Below are 21,716 nucleotides of genomic sequence, written 5' to 3' on the forward strand. Positions count from 1 at the left end.
GCCTCCTCGCACCCGCCACGGCCCGAACCAATGCCCCCGGCCCGGAGGGGGGCTGCTGGCGGGAGGCGCGGGCAGGCGGGGGAGCTGGGCAGTGGGACCCCCCCGCCGGAGCACAGAGGGTGGCGGGGTCCCTTCCCAAACCCAACGGTCCCCAGCCCCCGCGCGGCGCGGCGCGGCGCGGCCCGGCAGGTGGGGCCTGTGGGCGTGGCGCCCGTCCCGCCCAGGGCCGTGGCTCGGCCGGGCCGGGGGGAACCGCTCGCTGGCGGGTAAGGGTTAACGGGGGTGTGCGGGGTCCCGGCCCCCTGCCCGGCTTGGGGCGGGGGGCAGCTGCAGCCGCGGCAGCGGGGCTCCAGCGCCCGGGGCCTGCCGGGGAGCCCCTCAGGCCCGGCGGCAGCGTAGGGCGGGCCGCTGGGGGGGCCGCCGCTCCCCGCGGCGCCGGGCGCCGCCGTCCCCGGAGGGAGAAGCGAGCGGGAGAAACCCTCTCAGGAGATAAAGGGTCCTTGGGTTGCTGCTGAGGGGAAAGGGTTTAGAAGTCGCCCCGTGCGGGCCTGTGTGGGTTTGGGGGTCTGTTTGTTTTTTTAAGGCCTTTCAGCCCAGTGTTTCAAGAAACCCTTTGCGTGTTTGCACGAAGAAGTATCTTTTTTTTCTGTGTGACTCTAGTATGAGTTGACAGGGACCGTTTCTCATAAACAAAGCGGAGTTGGGGAATGGTCCCGTGGCTGACTTCTTTTCCTGACTTTCACTACTAATCTTTCCTCCCTCCAGCTTAGTTTACTGAAGTTGGGGACAGTAGAAGCTTTACGATCCATTGAAACTCTGTATCAGACAGTCGCAGTTGATGTTAGAAAGCAGGTATGGTCATGTATACCCATAAAATTAATAAGACAAAAACTACAGTATATGGCTGTCAAGGATTTACTGTTTGTTGGTGTATGAGAAACCATGTCCGTGCTCACAGTGCCACTTTCATTAATTCCTGTTAATGTGAATTAGTACTGGGTGGCCAGGCTACCTGCCATACCTGATACAACACAGATGCTGTGGGGTTGTTTATTGTTTATCTTTTTTTCCTGAATTGTATAATGGTAGAGGCTAGTGGAAAAGGTGGTAACTGAAGAAATAGGAAAAATACATGTATTCCTATATAAACAGAGGAATTGGTGACTTTGGGGGAGGGGTGTGTGTGGAAATTCTTTACTATGCTGTGTAGTGAATAAATGTTATAGTTCTGTTCACTTGAGTTCATTAAGTCAAAGCTGAAGCCATCTTTCCAACTGAGTGTTTATGATACACTAGTTATCTTCCTTTAAGTGAAGTTACATATAAACTGGAATAATTTTTTATCTGCTGTTCTTGTGGATCTTTATTGTGTGCCACAAATACTATATTATCTAGTGCTGTTAGTTCATAATTGCAAAACCATATGGTCTACGGACAGCTTCACTTGAAATTGAGTCCATTCAAATATATGAATCCATTTTTTCTTCAATCCCATTGGCAAGCATACTGGCTAAAAGGGTAGTGTATCTCTGGTATTGCGAAGCAATGATTAAAACTCTCTTACGTATTTAAGACTCCGCTGGTCTTGAGACAGTTCTGCTTGGTAGGCATCCTGTAAGGGTACCTGACAGATACTTGATGTGTTACTTTTTCCCAAATGGTTTAGGGAGTGAGAGAAAGGTTACCTCCAATGTCTTGTTCAAGAGCTTCCTCAGACCATGTGCATAAAGTCTTTGTCCTTTCTCACTCAGGTGCTCTTCCAGTGGCTTTCCTGTGGGCTTAGTCTTAGATGTGTTGAATGCTTCAAATACAGAGCCTGCCAGAGCAGCTGAGAGCTCCACTCAGTCTTTGGAAAAAGATAGGAAAAAATGTGAATGCCTCCAGGCTTCCTACCTTGCACTGCTTGGCTGTAAAGCAGTATAGTCTGATTTAGTTCCCCGGCCTCCTCTCTAGCTCCCACTCTGCTGTTGGAAACTTACAGTCTTCTCATCTTTATTGCTGTTGTTTGTACTTGGATAACAGTAACTTGTGTTACAGGAGTGTTATCTGCATCCATAATACAAGCCTTTTCAGAAGAGAGATTTGTACATCCCTTTGCACAGATAACGTACACAAGAAGCACCCCCTTTGCCTTGTGAGCTACTGGTATTGCTCGTTGAACTGTTGTGCTAACAGCAAGTTGTCCTGATCGTTGTCAGCAGTTTAATGGATTACGACTTGGAAGCAGAAGTGGGGAGATACTTTCTTGTCTGTTTTCTGTGCTGTCACAACCAATATTGTCCTGAGATAGGTGCTTGCTGTTTACAACACGAACTCTAGGTGTCACGGAGAGCAGCTTGTCCAGTAGCTGTCTGTTAAATTTTAGTCATGTGTCTTTAAGTTGCCTTCTTCTGCATACCCTGTTACTAGTCTAACTTGCAAATCTGATCAAGCTTAAGGAAAATAGTGTGGAATTATATTGGCAAGAACTTGGAAACTTCACTGCAACAGCAAGTTTGTGCTTTGTAGATGAGGCAGTTGTACCTATAGTCAGCGAGACAGATCACTGAGAGTATGTATGTATTTTTAACATTGAGTCAATGTGCTAAGACTGTATTGAGAGATGCTGGATTTGGGTCCAAATCAAATTGATTTAGCGTTTGTAGGACTCAGGAATACTTTTCACATTCTTTCTTCACCTCTGTTCAGCGACACCCTAACACAACAAATTCATGTTTCATTTGAAGGTTTTCTTAACTAAACAATGGAAAAAAGTCTTTCTCAACTTGGAAGGCCATTCTCTCTTTTAGGAGAATGATGGCCTCCTTGGGACCTTGAGGGATTTTTTCCCCCTCAATTGAGTAATCTCCTTGAGATTCAGCTCATTGATTCCATAGACAAAGGCAGGGTCTTTTCCCTCTTCACTAGTTCTTCCCAGCTGAGCTTCATGTTAATCAAGCTTGGTGTTCTCTGCTTGGCACAAAGTTCAGTAATCCAAGCTGTGATTTACAGGGTTGCAACCGTGCAATGTGTCTGCACAGGGCAGAGCAATGTCATCTCATCTTTATTAAGATGACATTTGTCTTTTGGGAAAATGTATTCATCAAATAATCTTAATAGCAGTGTGTCTTGCAGGTCAGCAAAAATGGCTTTGGCAGAGAAGTCACAAACAGTAATCGGGAACCCTACAAGTCTTGAAAATCCTGACGCCACAAACATTAGTTCACTTGCTGCATATTCTAAAAAGGAGTATTTTGTGTTCAGCTGGAGAAGGAGTTTTAGCTCCAGGTCCCTGTTAGATGCTGTCCTTGTTTTTGTGAACTCATACACATGTCTTCTGGTCAAATTAGTGTGAAACATCCTGAAAGCATTTACGATTTTTTTTTTCCTTTCTAAGCACAAGAGTTTCAGTTTGGTTTAGGTAATCTGTTACTTTATTCTAGTGAAGAATAGTGCTTTCTTTTGATAGTGCTGTTTGTTCTGTTTCAATATGGCTTCATAAAATAAATTTACGTCTGCTCCATGGATCCATCACTGCTGCATCTAACACTAAGGGTGTTGGTGCTTGACTCCTACAAGAAGGAGCTGTTTGTCTGAGGCCCAGGACCTCTGTAAAGAGACAGTAAAACTGGCTTGTACAGGGTTAGCAGCTCAGTTTTGGGGAGCAAATCCTGGGAAAGGAGATGCGGCCTCCTTCACATGAGCCACCAGAACTCAGGAAGCAACAATGGTTGATTGTCTGGACCAAGCTGGGCTGGGTGGACACTGACTTGGGCTGGTCTTGGAGAAGGGAGGAAGGGACTGAGTGTCCCTGTGTTCAGGAAAGGGAGTTTGAACGGGGGAATGTTGGCTCAGCATGGGGTATTTCATGGCTGCCTGCTGGAGAAGTAACAGCTTGTGTTCCTCCTTTCCCCTCCAACCCTGTGTGCTGCCGTCCTCCTTTGCTATTATGTTTTGTGTGAGGGGGGCAGGAAAGGGGAGAGGAAAAAAAGGATGCTGAGCAAGTATGTCTGACCCAGGGAGAAGAGGTATGTAATTTATCTTGAGGAATGTGGGGTAGCGCAGGGAAAAAAAGCTTGAGAATGGTTGTACTGAACTAAATTATGTAGCAAAAGAGAAGATCCTTTCTGTTTGGTCAGAGTATCACCTTCTTTTTTGTATTTTTAGACTGGCAAAAAGAACAGTTCTGCTATTCTGTGCTGTTAATCCTAAAATATCTAGATCTGTTTGTTAGGACTGGATCCATGCCTAGATTTCTGTGCTAAAACTGCTAAATTCCTCATGATTCTTTTGTATTATTCTTCCCCAGACAAGACGACTGGTTTGTTTTTTTTTTTTTAAAAGCTTTCGTCTGTGACTAAATTTGTCTTGGCTTAGTCCTCTTCTGAACATTTAACCTGACTGCTAAGCCTCCAAGCATTGTCATAAATGCATATTATAGCAACCACAGCAAGCAGGGTAAATCCAAGCACGGTGATGGACATACTTTAAGTAGGTTTTATGTAGAACTTAAGTATGTTTTTGGATTCAACTAACACTAGGGCTTTTTATTTTTATTTTTATTGAAGCTCTATTCCACCTCTGGGGAAGGTAATTTTTATTTTATTGTTTATGTAAAATGTGTAGAAAATTTAAGAAACACCCATGGGCTTATGGAGAGTTGGATAATATCGTCAGACTGTCAGAATGGATTTCCTGCATTTAAAATTGTGCTGTTTAGGTAATACATTAAATACATTGACACTTAGGTGATCACTATTATCCATTTTTAGGAACAGATATGCAGTTTAGTGGACAAGCATGTGGAATTCACTGCAGCTCTTTTCAAGATGGCTCTTCTTTGGAAGAGATGATGGCTGCTTTGACATTTCTGTAGTGCCTTTTTATTGAAGGAGAATTCCTAGTAGGAGATACTGTTCTGTCTGCAATAATGATGCTTCTTATTAGACACAGAGAATCAAATCTCTGCATATAGTCTGTTTAGGATCATTTATTGTAAAGCACTGGCCTCTTTGAAACAAGTACCCAGTCTTTGCATCTGCATTACTGAAAATAAATAAGGTAAGGAAACTATTATAAATACTTCTCTACTGTATGTAAGATGGTAGATGTGTAGAAGTACACATGATATATGTATATATGTATTTCCAGGATTAGAGCCTAAAAAAGATAATAAATTCTATTGAAAACCTGAAAATGAAGGGAAAAGTATATTCTAGTAAAAGACATTTTCATAATTCAATACAAACTTCGTTTTTTGCAGAGGCAGCAGGATTGTGACTTGCACTTACACGATCAGCAACTGGAAAAATGCCAGGTTCTAAAAGTAACTTGGTGTCTTTACATGAGGATGTTATAAATGATACTTCAGACCTGAGTGAAATGAAAATTTCAGATGAAAAAGGATCTGTTGAAAAAAGAACAAAGACTCTGACTGAGAAGAATGGTTATCACGACTCTGTATACATAAATGCAGCTAAGATTTTTCAAGGCATTCATACTGAAAAGCGTAAGGATAGAATATTGGTGCGGTATGGTGATGACTCAGTACCTCCCACGCTGACTTTTAAAGATGAGTATTCCCAGCATGTATCTTATGAACTGGCTTTCAATGCTCTAAAATGTAAGTACAAAACTTTTCTAAGAATTGCCAACAGAAATGATGCAGCAGAGAAAATATGAAAAAAGTGTTTAGTTTCTGCCTGACAGCAGAGATATGGAGAATTTTTTGTTAAACTACAGGTTACTCCTAGACTGCTTGTATCCCTCAAATATTTGAATATATCTAAGTGTTGTTAGGATTTTGTGAAATCAAACATTTAAACTCTATACTTTTTCATGTAAAGGAATTATACTTATTTAGAGATGCTACTGTTTGTGAAGAAAATTAAGGGCAAATTCAATGGTGTTTAAAGTTCCAACTTTTTCATTAGTGATTTATAAGTTTTTCTTTTTCTTCCATAGAATCTTGTAGATTTCTTAGCATAACTTGTCAATATTTTCTTTTTCTTTGCAGATCAAGATCTTCTTGAAGAAATATTGTTAGATAGTTGTGTTTACCCATGCCAGTCAATAGTAAGTGAACATTTTTGTGAGGAAGTAAATTTTGTGTTTTCTGAGTTGATGTAATTAGAATCTTTTCTGAGGATTCTGCAACATTCTTCAAAACAACACTAGTTGTTTTGAACTATGTGGTAGCCTGAGACTGAAATATTGCTGTCCTTTTTGGTTAGTTGTCTAAAGCATCAATCTCCAAGGTACTAGATGTGTTGTCTGTGAGATTCCTGTTGCACCTTACTGGTGGGAATCAAAACCTTCAGAGAAAGAAGGTAGGAGAGTGAACCGTACTGCTTACTGCAGTGTAATACTTGCTCAGTGATGTTGTCCATGAGCCAGTCCATGTCCATGTGCTTTCCTTCCCAGCTGTGTCCCCTTGTGAGTGGGGAAAAAAGTCATGTTCCCTTCCTGTCCCTGGGAGTTGTAAAGCATGGAGTGAACTCCATCAGACAAAAGAATGCATTGAACCCATGTTTCATTTCCAGGGCAAACTGTATTGTATACAAATATTGTACTTGTACTGGCAAAAATTGGTCCAGTTTACTCTCTCAACATGCTTTCCTGCTTTGACATGAAAAGAAAATTTAGAGCTGGCAGAGTAATCTGCTGTTCCTTCCAGTTCAGTCTTTGGTGCCTTTGAAAATTACAAGATGAATTTGAACTGATGCTATTTGTGGAGATTGATGTGAGCAGGCAAATGATCTAACACATGTGATTTTTGGCTTGTTTTTGTAAGGAAATAAGACTTACGTGGTAATGTTTTGTGTTTGCTGGTATTCCCCTAATAACTTGAGTTTTCTGGCTAATTTTGGTCATATTTGTGAGAAGGTAAGAATTTTCAAAGGCATAAGAGCTGTAGGAATTTCATGAAAAGAGGTAGACAAAAGTAACTGAAATGCTGTTAATTACTGTCCCTAAGAAGGAGATGCTTCCTGGTTTAAACATTTAGACATGGGAAGGAGATTTTACAAGTGTCCCAACTGTAGAATGGTTGTTATATACTGAGCTTATTGTTTGTTATATACCGAAGAATCCCACAAGAGACAAACTGATAGACAGGGTTTTGTTGGCTTAGCTAGTCAAGGAACTACTTTATAATGAGAATATAATTTCAGAGTTTAAATCCTGATAACATTAAAAGTTGTTAAGATATAGTATATTATCTGTGTGTATGGAGAATGTTTTTAATTTTGGTAAGATAGATAACTTTTAAGTTGTGTATTTGAGGTTAAAAAAATTTTTCAGTGTTTTACTAACTCTCCATGAGGAATTACTTTCATATTCTTACAAATAAGCATTTCACTGGAGTTTTTAATGCCTTTTACATGGGAGACTGCTGTTTGATATGGATCTTTTTGCAGAAATAAGGCATGCTTTTTGTCACTTACTCTATGCAGTTGCTTTTCTGTTGCAGCCAGATGAATTAACCAGCTTGCTTGTTGTGATGCTTTATGACCTACAAGACCGAAAGTTTCAAGCACGAGAGATTTTTGATGAAGAGGAACCTGTAGCAGAAGTTCAGAAAACAGAGCGTTATCTATACAAGTATACATGCTAAGAATTTTTTTTAGAATTGTAGAATCATTTTGGTTGGAAAAGAATTTTAAGATCATTGAGTCCAACCATTAATCTATCACTGCCAAGTCCAGCACTAAACCGTGTCCCTTAGCACCACATCTACATGTCTTATAAATACCTCCAGGGATGGTGACTCACCCACTTCCCTGGGCAGCCTGTTCCAGGGCTTGACAACACTTTTGGTGAAGAAATTTTTCCTAATTTCCTAAATCTGATTTCCAGTTTCCTAAAATCTAAGCCTCCCCTGGCGCAACTTGAGGCCATTTCCTCTCGTCCTATCTCCAGCCACCTGACAGAAGAGACCAGCACCCACCTCACTACAACCCCCCTTCAGGTAGCTGTAGAGAGCGATAAGGTCTCCCCTCAGCCTCCTCTTCTCCAGACTAAACAACCCCAGTGCCCTCAGCCGCTCCTCATAAGACTTGTGCTCCAGGCCCCTCACCAGCTCTGTTGCCCTTCTCTGGACACGCTCCAGCACCTCAATGTCTTTCCTGTAGCTAGGGGCCCAAAACTGAACACAGTACTAGAGGTGCGGCCTCACCAGTGCCGAGTACAGGGGAACAATCACCTCCCTGCTCCTGCTGGCCACACTATTTCTGATGCAGGCCAGGATGCCGTTGGCCTTCTTGGCCACCTGGGCACACCGCTGGCTCGTATTCAGCCGGCTGTCAACCAGCACCCCCAGGTCTTTCTCTGCCGGGCAGCTTTCCAGCCGCTCTTCCCCAAGCCTGTAGCGCTGCATGGGGTCACTGTGACCGAAGTGCAGGACCCGGCACTTGGCCTTGTTGAACCTCATATGAGTGGCCTCGGCCCATCGATCCAGCCTGTCCAGACCCCTCTGTAGAGCCTTCCTACCCTCGAGCAGATCAACACTCCTGCCCAACTTGGTGTCATCTGCAAACTTACTGAGGGTGCACTAGATCCCCTCGTCCAGATCATTGATAAAGATATTAAACAGAACTGGCCCCAATACTGAGCCCTGGGGAACACCACTTGTGACTGGCCACCAACCAGATTTAACTCCATTCACCACAACCCTCTGGGCTCGTCCAGCCAGCCAGTTTTTTACCCAGTGAAGAGTATGCACATCCAAGCCACGAGCAGCCAGTTTCTCCAGGAAAATGCTGTGGCAAACGGTGTCGAAGGCTTTACTAAAGCCTAGGTAGACAACATCCACAGCCTTCCCCTCATTCACTAAGTGGGTCACCTTGTCATAGAAGGAGATCAGGTTAGTCAAGCAGGACCTCCCTTTCATGAACCGTGCTGACTGGGCCTGATCCCCTGGTTGTCCTGTACGTGCCATGTGATGGCACTCAGGATGATCTGCTCCATAACCTTCCCTGGCACCAAGGTCAGGCTGACAGGCCTGTAGTTCCCCCGATCCTCCTTCTGGCCCTTCTTGTAGATGAGTGCTGGTATATATTAGCAGAAATACAGATTTGTATAACCAGTACCTTTTTTTTATAATTGTCAATATTACAGATGTCTTTCAGCTTCAAATTTTGTGGGCTTTGTTTTTATTTTTAATGAGAACCTTGTTTGAAGGGAAACTTTCATATTCCTATATTTAAAAAAAATACAGCTAACCAACCATCTTTATATTGTGGATTATTTTGCTAGAAAAAGGTGTCTTATTTTGGAGTTGCTGAAACTTTTTTCATAGAACTTTAGAAAAGAAATTAAATACTCAGTATACTTGCATAAATATGAGTGTAATAGAGTCAAGACGTCATGGAATGGAATAACACCCATTCATTTAGCAATACTTCTATTATGGAACTTTGTTAAATATTTATTATTTTAAGTAATTAGAACAAAAAAGAGGAGGATATGTGAAGTAAACATTTTAAGTAATGTTCAAGTATTTCTTTCGTCAGTCTATTGATGAACTCAGCAGGCATTTGTAGGACTAAATTGTGTTGCTGCTGGATTTAGAATAGCCCCAAAAGTTAATGACTATCATAAGTGCAAGGTATTCCTGGAGGGCAGTAAGTAACATACTTTGACATCTGAAGTAGCTCACCAGCAATTTTTATTTGCTTTGAAGTATCACATATCGAGATTATGCATAAAGGTTGTGGGAAGAAAAGTCTGGGAATATTTTCTCTGACATTTTCACATAATAATAAAACTGACTCCTGGTTGCCATCATACATGCGTTGTTTCTGTGCACATTCAGAGGTTAGCTTTCATCAAATGCTCATTCTGCACATACATGTATTTATATCTTCAAACACACATAAAAATCTGGTGATTGTATTCCACAGATTGCAGTTCCAAAACATTTGCTTCTTTTTTAGCTTTCTGAGAAAATGGATATATTTGGGAGTCATCTGTCATAATTCCAGTCCCTTGTGCATGGAAGTAAAATAGTCTCAATTATGTACTACGACCTTGCATCTACCATTGTTTGGGGTAGAAAATGTCCTATAACTGTGTATTTTCTGTAACAACATGCAAAATGAGGCCTCACATTTGGTTTTGGTTTCTGAGCAAGATAGTATTGTAATAGAAACGTAGCACTTTAGTAGCTGATGTAAACATTTAGAAAACTTACTAAACTTGTGACTATGCTTTTGTAGCTTTAGGACCAAATTGGCAGCTGCGTTAGCAAGATGTCGCATCAAACATGGTGCTCTTTCAGTTGAATACATTCTACCAGAAACTGTACGGAAGCAGGAGCAAAGGGCTTCTGCTTTACCTTTATGTGTTTGGATAAACACATTTAAAATCAGGTAAGATCTTTAAAGTATCATCTAATATTGACGTTTTTACATGTGTGGTGATATAGTTTACTACACAATTGTTTTAGAATTTCCAGAGTATATTATTACCAGCAATTTCAGTTTCTTACAGTAAAATCTGCTTAGTCCAGTGACATTGCGTTATGTTTGTTTGTAGTTTTTATATATTGCAGTAATGGTATTCATAAACTGTAACAAAGTTGTGAAACAGTTTTTCTTACTATTGTGTTGCTTGTGTGGGTCTTTCACCAAATAAATGAGGAAATAAAGTTAGAAAAAACTATATGGGCAACTAAACTCTGACAAAAAATAGAGCAAAATTCTTTAAAAGTGGGTGTATTACCGTAAGCCATAACATTGGCAAAGGGTGTTAAGACAGTTACAATACTTAATACTGGTGGTTGTTCTGTAAGGATAGTGTAAACTTGAAATAAAAATACAGTTTTTAAAATCCTTATATTCAGTGGGCTACCATATATATAACACTGGTGTTCCTAGTTCGGTACTAACTGATACATGAACCATACCAGGTTATCCTGTTACCTATTTTGTTAGACAGGTAATCCACTTTATTATGTTTTCAAGAATTTTGTTTTCATACTCTTGTCTTGGACCAATGTTCTGTGCTTAGGTTAGAGGCTCTTCAAGATAGAGAAGGTGTCTCACTCTGGTTGTGATTTTGCAACCCTTAAATAAGACTGAACTAAAAGCCGCTGCATTGATTCTGTGTTTAATGTACCATTATAAGCTTATGGCACTGTCTGAAACTGCATTTCAGCAAACAAGTCTTGGTGTATATACACCTTTAAATCTCTATGATATTTGAATTGCAAACCTTAGCATTTATGCCTTCATAACATTTACACCAGGATTATTTGAGTTACCAGTCATTAAATTCATCGGCAAGCTGGGCTAAATTGAAAGCAATTGAAAGAACTAAACTATTTAAGCAGTAAATTTGCTACAGTGTCTCCTGAGCTCATGGACATTTATGTTTTGATGCTTTGAATCATCCTCTGGAGATACATACCTCTTTCTTAATTTATTTTATCAGACTTATGAACTTAATTGTTTCAAACCAGAACTTGTATGCCTAAAATAGAGTGAACTTCCCTGCTGCATTAGGCAGTGTTGCATTTTATATATATATATATATATATATATATATATGCATATACACACACTAAAAAATAAAAGGCAAAAAATCTGTATAATCAGTGTGAACTATATTGCTTAAGTAACTGTTGTATATTTAATGGTCAGAGTTGTATGTTAACAGCCTTCAAGATGTTTTCAGAGATTTGAAGAAGAAGGGCTTCACAAGAGTTGAATCTGTGTCAGACTTCGACCATTATACGTACTGTATGGACCAACATTGCCATGATGTATTGGTTTTTCCTTCCTCTCTTAAAGAAGAACTGCTTAACTTAGATCTTTTTGCAGATTGCAAACTCTTACTGCAGGTGAGTTGATGGCACCCTTGAATAGTATGATCTGCAAACTGAAATAATGCTTTGCATTAGAATGAGGTCATGTATTGCGTGACTGTCCTATTAAATCAGTCAGGCAGCAACATACACTCAAAAGATTTTGGACGTTTTTAATAATCAGGAGGTTAGAAACTGATTCACTTAAATTTAGCATGCAAATGTTAATGCTTATAATTGATAGCTACAATTAAATTAGTAAAATGTTTTAAATTTAATCTTAAAACTGTTGAAATAAACATCAAAGGTGGTCAAAGAGGCAGTCTCACTTCTGAAAATGTGAGGAAAGTTTCTATGTAACTCTACATGTATTACCCCGAGTTAGTAGATAATAGTATGCTAAAATTAGAACATCTCTTCCTCCTCAAATGCATATTTGTGATGGACTGATGACACTTCTTTGTATTTTGTGCAGTGTGGTTCCTAAATCTCCATAAACCCCACTTGGTCTTTTTCCTGAGTTGCTATCCTTAGCCTCCCCGGGCAAGATTGGTCGGAGGTTCCTGTTGTAGAGTGGTGGTTTGGAGTAACCCTGCAACAACACACAACCGCAAATTATCTAAAGTGTCTGATGATTCTTGAGTGCTTAACAGAAGCATTTCAAAGAGCATTTTCACTTGATGCTTAGCATTTTCTGGAAATTTTAGCCTAAAAATTTATTACCCAACTTACAAAGTAATTCTAAATATCTCATTTCAATGTGTATATTTTAAATAGAAGACTTACTTACAGAAAAGAACTATCCATGACAGCCCCATAGGTCACCAGAACAAATTCTGAGTGTTACTATTTAAGAATATTCAAAGTTAGGAAACAGAACCCTCAAAAACTCATCTCTCTCTGGTGGGGTAGGGTGGCACTTGAATAGTGTAAGTGGATAGGTAGACATTAATGGGAACTTAAAGGTTTAGCTTTTTTTTTTCCTTAACACCAGTATTTGCCAGATTTGGTGCAAAACTTGGTACCTGTGGTCCATATTTTCACTCTTTGCCTTTTTAAGTAATTTGATGGAGATAATGTTTGATATGTATCTCTCTCTTCAGCATCTGTAGTATGAGATCATTTACTCTTGTAAACATGCTTTCTGCATTCAAATCTGCCTCTGTTCAAACCTCAGAAGAATCTTAGCTTTTGACCCATAAGGGCTTGATTTCTCCTATAATTATCTTCAAGAGCTGTGTGAATAGTTCTGCATTTCTCTGTTAAGCTGCCTCTCAGGATGAATTTTGCATATTGTTGCCTATGTTTGTCTTTTCTGGAACTGGCTGTCACTAAGTGTTCCTCCTTATGGAGGTGATACGCACTTAACATTTATTTTCACCTATAGATATTATGCTTTCTTATGCATTAGTTAGAATTAAATTATTTAAATTTAGTGAGTTTAACTTAATAAGATGCTTGGTTTTGTACTTTATTTAATTCTGTATTAGCAGCTATCCATGATTAGTTTTTCTCTCACCTCTTTCCAGTTTGTCATGAAAACAATGAAATACTTTCGTAATTTGGAAAGGAAGGTTGGCACTCACAGAAACCAAATTAATTGGTCATATTTAATTTTGTGTCATTATTGTCTAGGATAAGTCTCGCAGCCTTGCTGTACACTCTGCACAGGCACTGTTGAATACGGATGATGACATTATAGTGGCTCACGTAGGTTCCCATCTGACCATTGCCCATATGTCCGCGCTGACAATTCACAGCATGTCCAGAATTTTTGTTTGTGGTGTAAAATCTTCAGCAAAAGCAGATGAACTGAGGAACTTGTTCAGTCACATGGGATGTAAAAGTAGGTGTTAAAACAGTTGGTATGCATAAAGTATTGTAACGTAGATGTTTGTGATATCTATAAATACAACATACTTAAATCAGGATTCAGAGATCTCTTGTTTGAGGATTTGGGGAGGGCAGTAACAACTTATTTTTTGCCACAAGGTGAACTGACAACTTTTCAGCTACAATCAAGTTAATCAAAGGTTGCAGATTAACTGTCATAGATGCAGGCTCCTGAAATGTCAGGGTGAAGTTTTCCATGTAAGTAGTTACTGTATAGTGGTTGGCTTAGCTGGGAACTTTGGGGTCCATTTATTTGGTGTCTTGGCTGTTGCTTTCAGTCTGATTTTCACTTGTTTCTGAGAGTGGTAATCCAAAACACATGTACTTGTCTGGTTTACCCAGAGGACACAGTCAGAACAGAATACAACAGGACTCCGGAACCCCATGAGCAGAATTTTCAGTGGAAGATGCTAAAGTCTAGTCCTTCAATCTATTTGAAATCAGTGTGACATACTTCGGAGGATCTGGGTCTAGCAGGCTGCAGCTCTATTGAAGTCTGTGTAACATCAGCCTCTTCACCTTTATTACATTAAAATTAGGCAGGCTTGCTGGCATGTGGAACTGTTGAGGTTTTCCCTATTTTTCAGATATTCAGTTGTTACATGAAGACTTTACTGAGATTGGACCAACAGACCCAAGACTTCAAAAGGCAAAAGTTATTTTGCTGCTACCCCAATGCTCTGGACTGGGTGTTGGCAATCCAATAGACTTTATTTTAAATGAACATGGAGGTAACTTTTGATACAATAACTAGCTCATGATTTCTGGTAGAAACAGTATTCCAATATTGTGGTCTGGACATTGTAGCTGCTTCAGTAAATTGTATCATTTTATAAAATACCTTTTTAGATTTTTTTTTTATCTACTATAAAAGATAGTATATTAAATAACTTGCATAATTCTGTATGTGTAATGTAGATGCAGGCTACTATGGAAATACAAACCAGAATAAATAAATTACCCAGATTTTTCCACACAAAGTGAGCAAGAACATATTTGGCCTAGTTTAGGATTCTCAACAAGAAAACAAAGTCTTTCTAGGTGGCACTGAAGGATTAAGAGTGTTTTGTAAAGGCAATTTCAAGTCAACAGTATGAAGTTTGAGGGTTCTTCTGGGGACCAGAGTGTATATAGGCTTTCTTTTAAAGTAAAAAGACTAGAGATAGAAAATATATTTCAAGATACCAATGACTATATATAATTTTCCCTCAATTACATTCCTTTATTGATTGTTTGTATAAGTCTATTCACTATTTTCATTAAGTAGAAACAAATAAGAGGCAGTAGTAATTACAGATAAAGAGGGAAAGAAGAATCATTTAGGTGTTCCTTGGTATTGTAATTCATAAAAACCTACCTTCCCACAGCACTAGTAATAATCAGGTCTGTTACCAAAGCATTTTCTGCAAACAGCTGAATTTTAGGACACTAATACAAGTTGTGTTAATAAATTTACAACTCTTTGCATTTAGATGCAGGATTGCTAAGAGATGTTTTACAAGGATCTGTATCTGAGGATAAACTCAGTATTCTTGCTGAGAGGCAGCTTAATGAGTTGATGCATGCAATGAAATGTAAGTGTGCTAGCTCTTGGATTTCTGGGAACACCTTGTACTATCAATTCCATTGTACTGCCACCAGTTTTTATATAGTTAAAAATATGCTGATTACTGTATTAGTTAACAGTAAGTGTGTAACCAACCCCCTTAAATAATGATCTCCTCAAGTATAAAGGTGTATCTGTGTCCTAGTATTCACCAGCCTTTAATACAATAATCTTCAGCATTCTGCAGAGAACTGGCTTACTGGCTTAGTCATACTCTGCTTTGGAAAAGTTGTAAATGTAGTCTGACTCCATCAGCATGCTGCCACGTTTCCCCTTGCCTCCTTTGGTAGCTGTGTGAAAAGACTGGATGCAGCCCTGAATTTCTGCTGAAATCTGCAAATATTCGAAAATATCTTAATTATTAAAAACCACTAGAGATTGAATACTAATACGTGCAGGAGGATATATTTTTATTGGTAAAAATAACACCCAAGCATAATTTTTACGCTGGTTTCAGTCCTTACTAAATCACTGTGTGCATGAAGAATTTGAACAGTAGAAAAATTTTGTTTGTTTGTTTGTTTTGTAGTTAACAAAGTACAAGCTATTGTTTACTGCACTTGTTCTGTTTACCCAGAAGAAAATGAACTAGTAGTGAAAAAAGCACTGGAATCTGGAGTGGAAGGAAATAAAATACAACCATATAGGTATGGAATGAGTAGTTTTGTCTATGGAGAAATTAAGTGTAACTTTAAATTGTAGCATAATTCTTATCCTAGACTGATCTGTGTCTTGCATTAGATTAACATTTAAAATAGTTTTTTGCTGCCTTTCATTGCATTCCTTTTGATGTTACGAGAGCACTAAGTAGCATCCTCTTGACTTTTTCATCTAATATTTTTGTTCCCATCTGAAATCAAGATGGGAGAAAAGCATCGCTGGTTGGAAATAACATTGTGGTTAGCTTCTGATAGAGCTATTGCTTTCATCCTATGAGTTTTCAAAGAATGAAGCTAATTTAAGATAAAATGGAGACTAGAAGTCAGGGAACTTCCTAGCATGCTCTCAGCTTGTCACCTAGAATGATCAGTTTCAAAGGAAAAAGAAACCAAGTCTTAAAATGTGAGAATATAGAAGCGTAAGAACCTCTGCTGTAGGATTGCTCATCCCTATATTCAGATGAATGACTTTTGGGGGGACAGGTTACAGTAAGAGAACATCTGTGTAATCATAACAAATACAAATACATATGAAAAAAGTACATGCGTTGTATACTTTATATGTAGTTAAAACCTGTCAGCTGTCACCCCTGTCAGCTGGAGCAATTGTTAAAAGACTGATGCATACCTTCTGGATTTTCCTTTCAGTCACAGTAGATAAATGCAAACAGTTGGCACTTGCTTGCACATGGATACAATAGTTGATTACAAGAGGCAGGTTAAAAGAGTTTATGTTGCCAAAAGCACAGGAGAGTAATACTGTATTTTTAGATTTTATATTATCTTAGATGATGTTAATGATTTGGCCATTGTGGGGAAAGATACTGTGGTTCAAGATACCATTCAGTGTGTTTAAATTTTGCATGATTAAAATGGTAAATGTTAACTGTTGCCAGTCCAAAAAATTTTAAAAAGAGGTATGTTATGCATAATGTTAAGATACAGTACAAGAAAACATATCTTTATTGCAAATCACCAATAGAAAAAGAGCAGCCTGCTTGAAATTTTACACTAAATGGGATGAAACTAGGGTATGTCTTGCCAATGATGCTATGCTAGTCCAAAAGGACTTTTGTTGTAAACTGTGTTTTCCTTTGTGATCTGAAATTTTGTGACATCTCTCATGTCTTGACCTCTATGCAGCTGTTACTGTGTGGGGAGAACTAGGGGGACCTTGGAATAGAATTTTCTGAATTACTTGAACACAAATAATACATCAATTCATTATAGAATTTATATTAAAAACAACAACAAAAAAATCTAATTTTTTTTCCCAGAGCTTTAATTTTTTCAGAAAAAAATTCCCCCTTGTCTAAAACACCCCCCTCCCCCCAAAGCCAAAACAAAATCTATTCAGCATTTTGCAGAAACATCATGAAATTTGTCGTACCCCCAAATTATACTTTTACTTTCAAATACAAGGCATTCTCAGATGGTAAGAAAGGGAGAATACAATTAATTACATTAGGATTTTTGCAGACCTGAGCAAATTTGTGACTGAAGACTGATTGAACTTTGTAAATGATGATTCCAGAATCAGTTCCTCCTTTGCTGTCATGCATGTATCTTGGATGTTTTCATGCATAGTTCTTGCTACAATAAAGCTGCTGATAACCAGCATAAACAGAGCAATAATAGAATATCATAAATAAAATATATAGTGTGATTATGCTTGTCTTAAGATGAAAGCTCAACCTGTTTAAGATGTCACAGTTCCTTGTATACTTTCCTTAGAATTAATTACGTAACTTATTTGACTAAAAGAATGCAGGATAGAATGAAAAACTGTTGCAGAATTACTAGCCTGTGTTCACAGTAGTGTCTTTGAGAGGTTAAGTTATACTAATAAAACAACATGTGTGATCATTGCAGATCTACTTAATATTAATTTCCCTTTCCAAGAAATTGGAGGGCTTTGAGGAAACTCTTAGGCTTGTTGTGCTTATGTGTATTACATCTTTTGGAATTACTCTGCAGTGCTGGAGTGGTGCTGAATCAACATAAGGCTATGCTGGAGTTTGGGGGTCATACAGCTGTGAAATTGTAAAGGTGATTTCAAACATGAACCCTAACATGTCTAAGCTGAGTTTACCTTAAGGATATGACAGTTCATAACAAAGGCTTTACCTTATGTAAGGGTAGACACTGTGAACAGGTGTGTATAGAGGAGGTGTAAACTATTCATGCATTTCCCTTTGGCCTGTCAAATTTGAGTTAATTTCTGCATCAACTTTCAGGGTCAGACCATCCATTAAAGGGATTCCTGGTAACAGTAATCTGTAGATACCAATCAAAATAAAGATTATCACTTTTTTTCACTGAATAGCCAGATCTAAAAGCAAAAATCTCCTATGTGTCACAGGATATAGAGTTTTATTTAGTAATGCAAGGAGGCTGTGAGCCTTGTAGTCTGTTTTACCAAGTTCTAAGGGACATGCAAAAACTCTAGATTACAGTGAAAACTTGGGAACAAACAGTTTTGCAGACTTCCCATTAGAAATGAACTAGCCAGCCAAATCAGGATATTGCTTACAAATATTGAATGCATTTCTCTGTAACCATCTTTGAATAAAGCTCTGTCTCAAGAGGATCACTGGAGCATTGAGGAGGGCTGTACCTTACAGTCCTCAGCAGTGTGAAGAGGGGGGGTAATAATTGCATAAGGACGTTTTGATAGCGTTTTCTGTACTGAAACAGCTTAGTACTAGTTCAGCAGCCTTATAAGCCAAGTCCTTGAGGCCTGTTTTATAACAGCTAGGGATTACTGGAATACAGGGAGAACATGAGAAAAGGCTAGTTCTGTCTTCCTCCCCGATGCATTGCAAAACCGTAAATTTGAAAAAACAGCACTCAATTATTACAAATAGGCAATTTTTTCTAACCTAAGAGTTTTAGCTTAGATAGATACATTATTTATTATGAGCGTATATTTAATAACTCAAAGTCAACACCTCTGCCATTTCTGTGTACTGCTTAGTGTTTTCAGAGCATTCCCCAACTTCATGGACAACTTGTAATTGCAGACCTGAGAAAGAAGTTCTTAATTATTTTCATACATATTTATTATCTGGTAGTTAATATACTTAATTATTGGAATGGAAAAAAATTAAATGGGAATTATTAGAAAAAATGGGGAAATTTTTTTTTTTTAAATGAATTCTTATGTCTGTCTTGAATTGCAGAATTTTAAAATGAAGATAAGGCTCTTTAACACTGTCATTGAAAGACATAATTTGGACATTACTTTTAATATATCCTTGTTTATTTCCTTTTATATCCTTAAATATTATTTTCTGGTAATTTGTTTATTTCTCTTACAGGGTTATTCCTCCTGTTTTTTCTACTTGCTCCAATTCAAAGGCTTCCACTGAAACTTTTTTCAAAATGGAGCCATCAGAAATTTCCAGTGGCTGTTTTCTAGCTATTCTAGCAAGAGAGGTAAGCTAAGAAAATTACCATTTAAAAACACTTCACAGAAAAAGAGTACTGCCATTTTCAACAAAAGAATATATGAAGTGGAACATTTAAAAAAAATCATGGCTGTTCTTTAGTTGTCTTAAGAACAAAGAATAGGTGAGCAGTTGAAATGTGCCACTTGTAGAGTTTTATGCTGAGCACAGCTTTCCAACATGTGCCTTTTCTTCTGGAGCTGTTCCTGATCAGAGCAGTCTCTTGATCTAAGTCAGTGCTAGGCACATCTAGAGGAAATATATTGTTGCTGTCACACCTTGGGATGAAATACACAGCGTGATTAGACTCCTGATAAATGATGTTTAGTAAAGTTATTTGCTATGTCTGTACATGCCACCAAGATTTGCCAGTATCCAAGCAGACAGTGTCACCTGTAGGGGTTTAGACTTCAGTATAATTTGAATAAAATAGGCATGAATATGTTTCTTTCCAGAACTAAGGCATATGCAAATCTGGCTTGAAAGGCAGGGGGCTTTTGCTGAGTAAATGGAAAAGTCTTGGCATGATTACTGAGGAAAGGCCTTAAAGGACTAGTTTGCATTTCTGAGCATCAACATTTTTCTCTTATGTCTGAGAAAAGTAGGACTTTTTTCACCAAAAGAGAAAGGGGGGGAGCTAATTAGAATTTCATTGAAAATTAAAGGTATGAGATCTTATTTGGTTATTTGTACCACTTTCTGTCCTACTGCAATTACAGTGCCTGAAAGAAGCTTGTGTCTTGGGGGAAATTAGAAGAGAAGATTTTATTAAGAGCAAGAGAATCACACATGAAAAGCCTTTCAAGTTATCTATTATTGACCTCTTTTTTTCAATGATGTAAAATATTTTTTAACCTGGCTCCCTGAGCTAGTAAGTTTTATTTAATCATGCTGTGTACATCTGTCTACCATATTGTTTCCCTCCTCTAATGCACAGAAGCAATTGTTCCTATGGCCAATTTTTAGGTGATTCTAGAAATGAACATCTTCCGCAAGGCAGAAAACATCTGTTTATAATTTAAACTGAAATTTCTGGCTTCTCTTTGTATATTTGGATGTTGACCTGGTTCCTAGTTAATCTAGTTTGAGATTTCCTTGCTTATGTATTATGAGCAAGGATTTTCATTATAATGAAAATTGTTCATGTTTAATGTTATTGATAATATTTCTGTATTTTAGTAACTATTTCTAATACACACACACACTCTTACATATCTCTATATATATGTATATGCAAGTTACTGCAGACACGTTACAAAGCACGTCAATGTGGGAGACATGTAGTACCAAGTCCAGAATTTAGTTTCCCCTCTTCAGGCCTGTAGAGGGCAAAGTCTCCGCAGAGCAAATGCTCAGATACCTCTTTAAACAACAGTCACGTTCTTAATTTCTTGAATAAATAGTTTGGTTACCATTTATCACATGTGACTTAAGTCTTTCTGCTAGATTCTGCCCTAGTTTTCTCGTGGAGTAAATTCTGAGGAATCTGGGATTAAAGCACTGATTTTGCAGCTCTGTGTTGTGGCTTAGATTCATTGTTGTCTCCTTTGAAATTTTCAGAAAGATTCTTCCGAAAATGTGTCTGTTAAAGACATTTTGGCTCGTGCTGCAGCAAAAGGACTACTAGACAGCACTGTTGTACAAAAATCAAAGGAAGAGGAGAAAAAGAAGAAAGTAACACAACGTAGACGTAATATTACTGGTAGTGGTATAGAGCCGAAGATTGCAGAGTTCCTTCACCATCAAACTGTATCTAGTATTAAGGCTGAAGTTCCCGTGTCTAAAGCAGTCAGTAACGTGCAACAAAAGAATGTGAACCGAACAAACAGCTACGTTCAGCTAAAGAAATCTATCAACCCCATTTCAGACACAGCTCTGCCTAAAGTGCTGAAGCACACAGCTCATTTGTCATCTATGGGCAAGGCATATGACAGACAAACGTTTGCTAGAAAGCCACGCACGGAACGTAAGAGGGTTGTATTGAAGCCTGTGGAAATTGTTTTGCCTCCAGTGATAACGCCATACTTAAGTTCGCAAGGAAACAAACCCAGGGTTTCATCAGGTCGTCATTGCTTTCATGGCTGGACTGGAGCAAAGGGTTCGAGTGGCAGGACACTCCCACCAACTGTGTCTAAAGTAGTCAAGCCAGCTGTGCTTAGCCATCCTCGACCATGGCTGCAAGAATCTTCAAACTTCGACCTACCTTTATACAGAAGGTAAAGATTTCTGTATATATTAATCAATGCACTGAGATTACAGTATACCTTTATGCAGGATAATCTTGCTGTGAGAAAGAGATACATTACGGGATATTTGCATAGAAA

The 21,716-nt window shown here is 38.6% G+C and overlaps 1 protein-coding gene across 5 annotated transcripts in view; it reads left to right on the forward strand.

Annotated features, from left to right (window-relative positions):
• NSUN7 (NOP2/Sun RNA methyltransferase family member 7) overlaps positions 1–21,716 on the forward strand; it is a 24,071-nt gene continuing 2,355 nt past the window's right edge. Inside the window, exons 1-14 of one of the 5 annotated variants that reach the window (XM_030036306.1) lie at positions 1–189; positions 766–852; positions 4,752–5,040; positions 5,243–5,602; positions 5,996–6,054; positions 7,451–7,581; positions 10,197–10,349; positions 11,638–11,821; positions 13,421–13,631; positions 14,266–14,409; positions 15,151–15,252; positions 15,814–15,931; positions 19,264–19,381; positions 20,953–21,608. In XM_030036306.1, the coding sequence (XP_029892166.1) occupies positions 5,290–5,602; positions 5,996–6,054; positions 7,451–7,581; positions 10,197–10,349; positions 11,638–11,821; positions 13,421–13,631; positions 14,266–14,409; positions 15,151–15,252; positions 15,814–15,931; positions 19,264–19,381; positions 20,953–21,608 (2,189 nt within the window). In that variant the 5' untranslated portion in view covers positions 1–189; positions 766–852; positions 4,752–5,040; positions 5,243–5,289. The other 4 variants (XM_030036613.1, XM_030036461.1, XM_030036388.1 and 1 more) reach the window with 4 other exon arrangements.

This window comes from Aquila chrysaetos, chromosome 1 (genome assembly GCF_900496995.4).
Source record: "Aquila chrysaetos chrysaetos chromosome 1, bAquChr1.4, whole genome shotgun sequence".
Classification (NCBI taxonomy): domain Eukaryota; kingdom Metazoa; phylum Chordata; class Aves; order Accipitriformes; family Accipitridae; genus Aquila; species Aquila chrysaetos.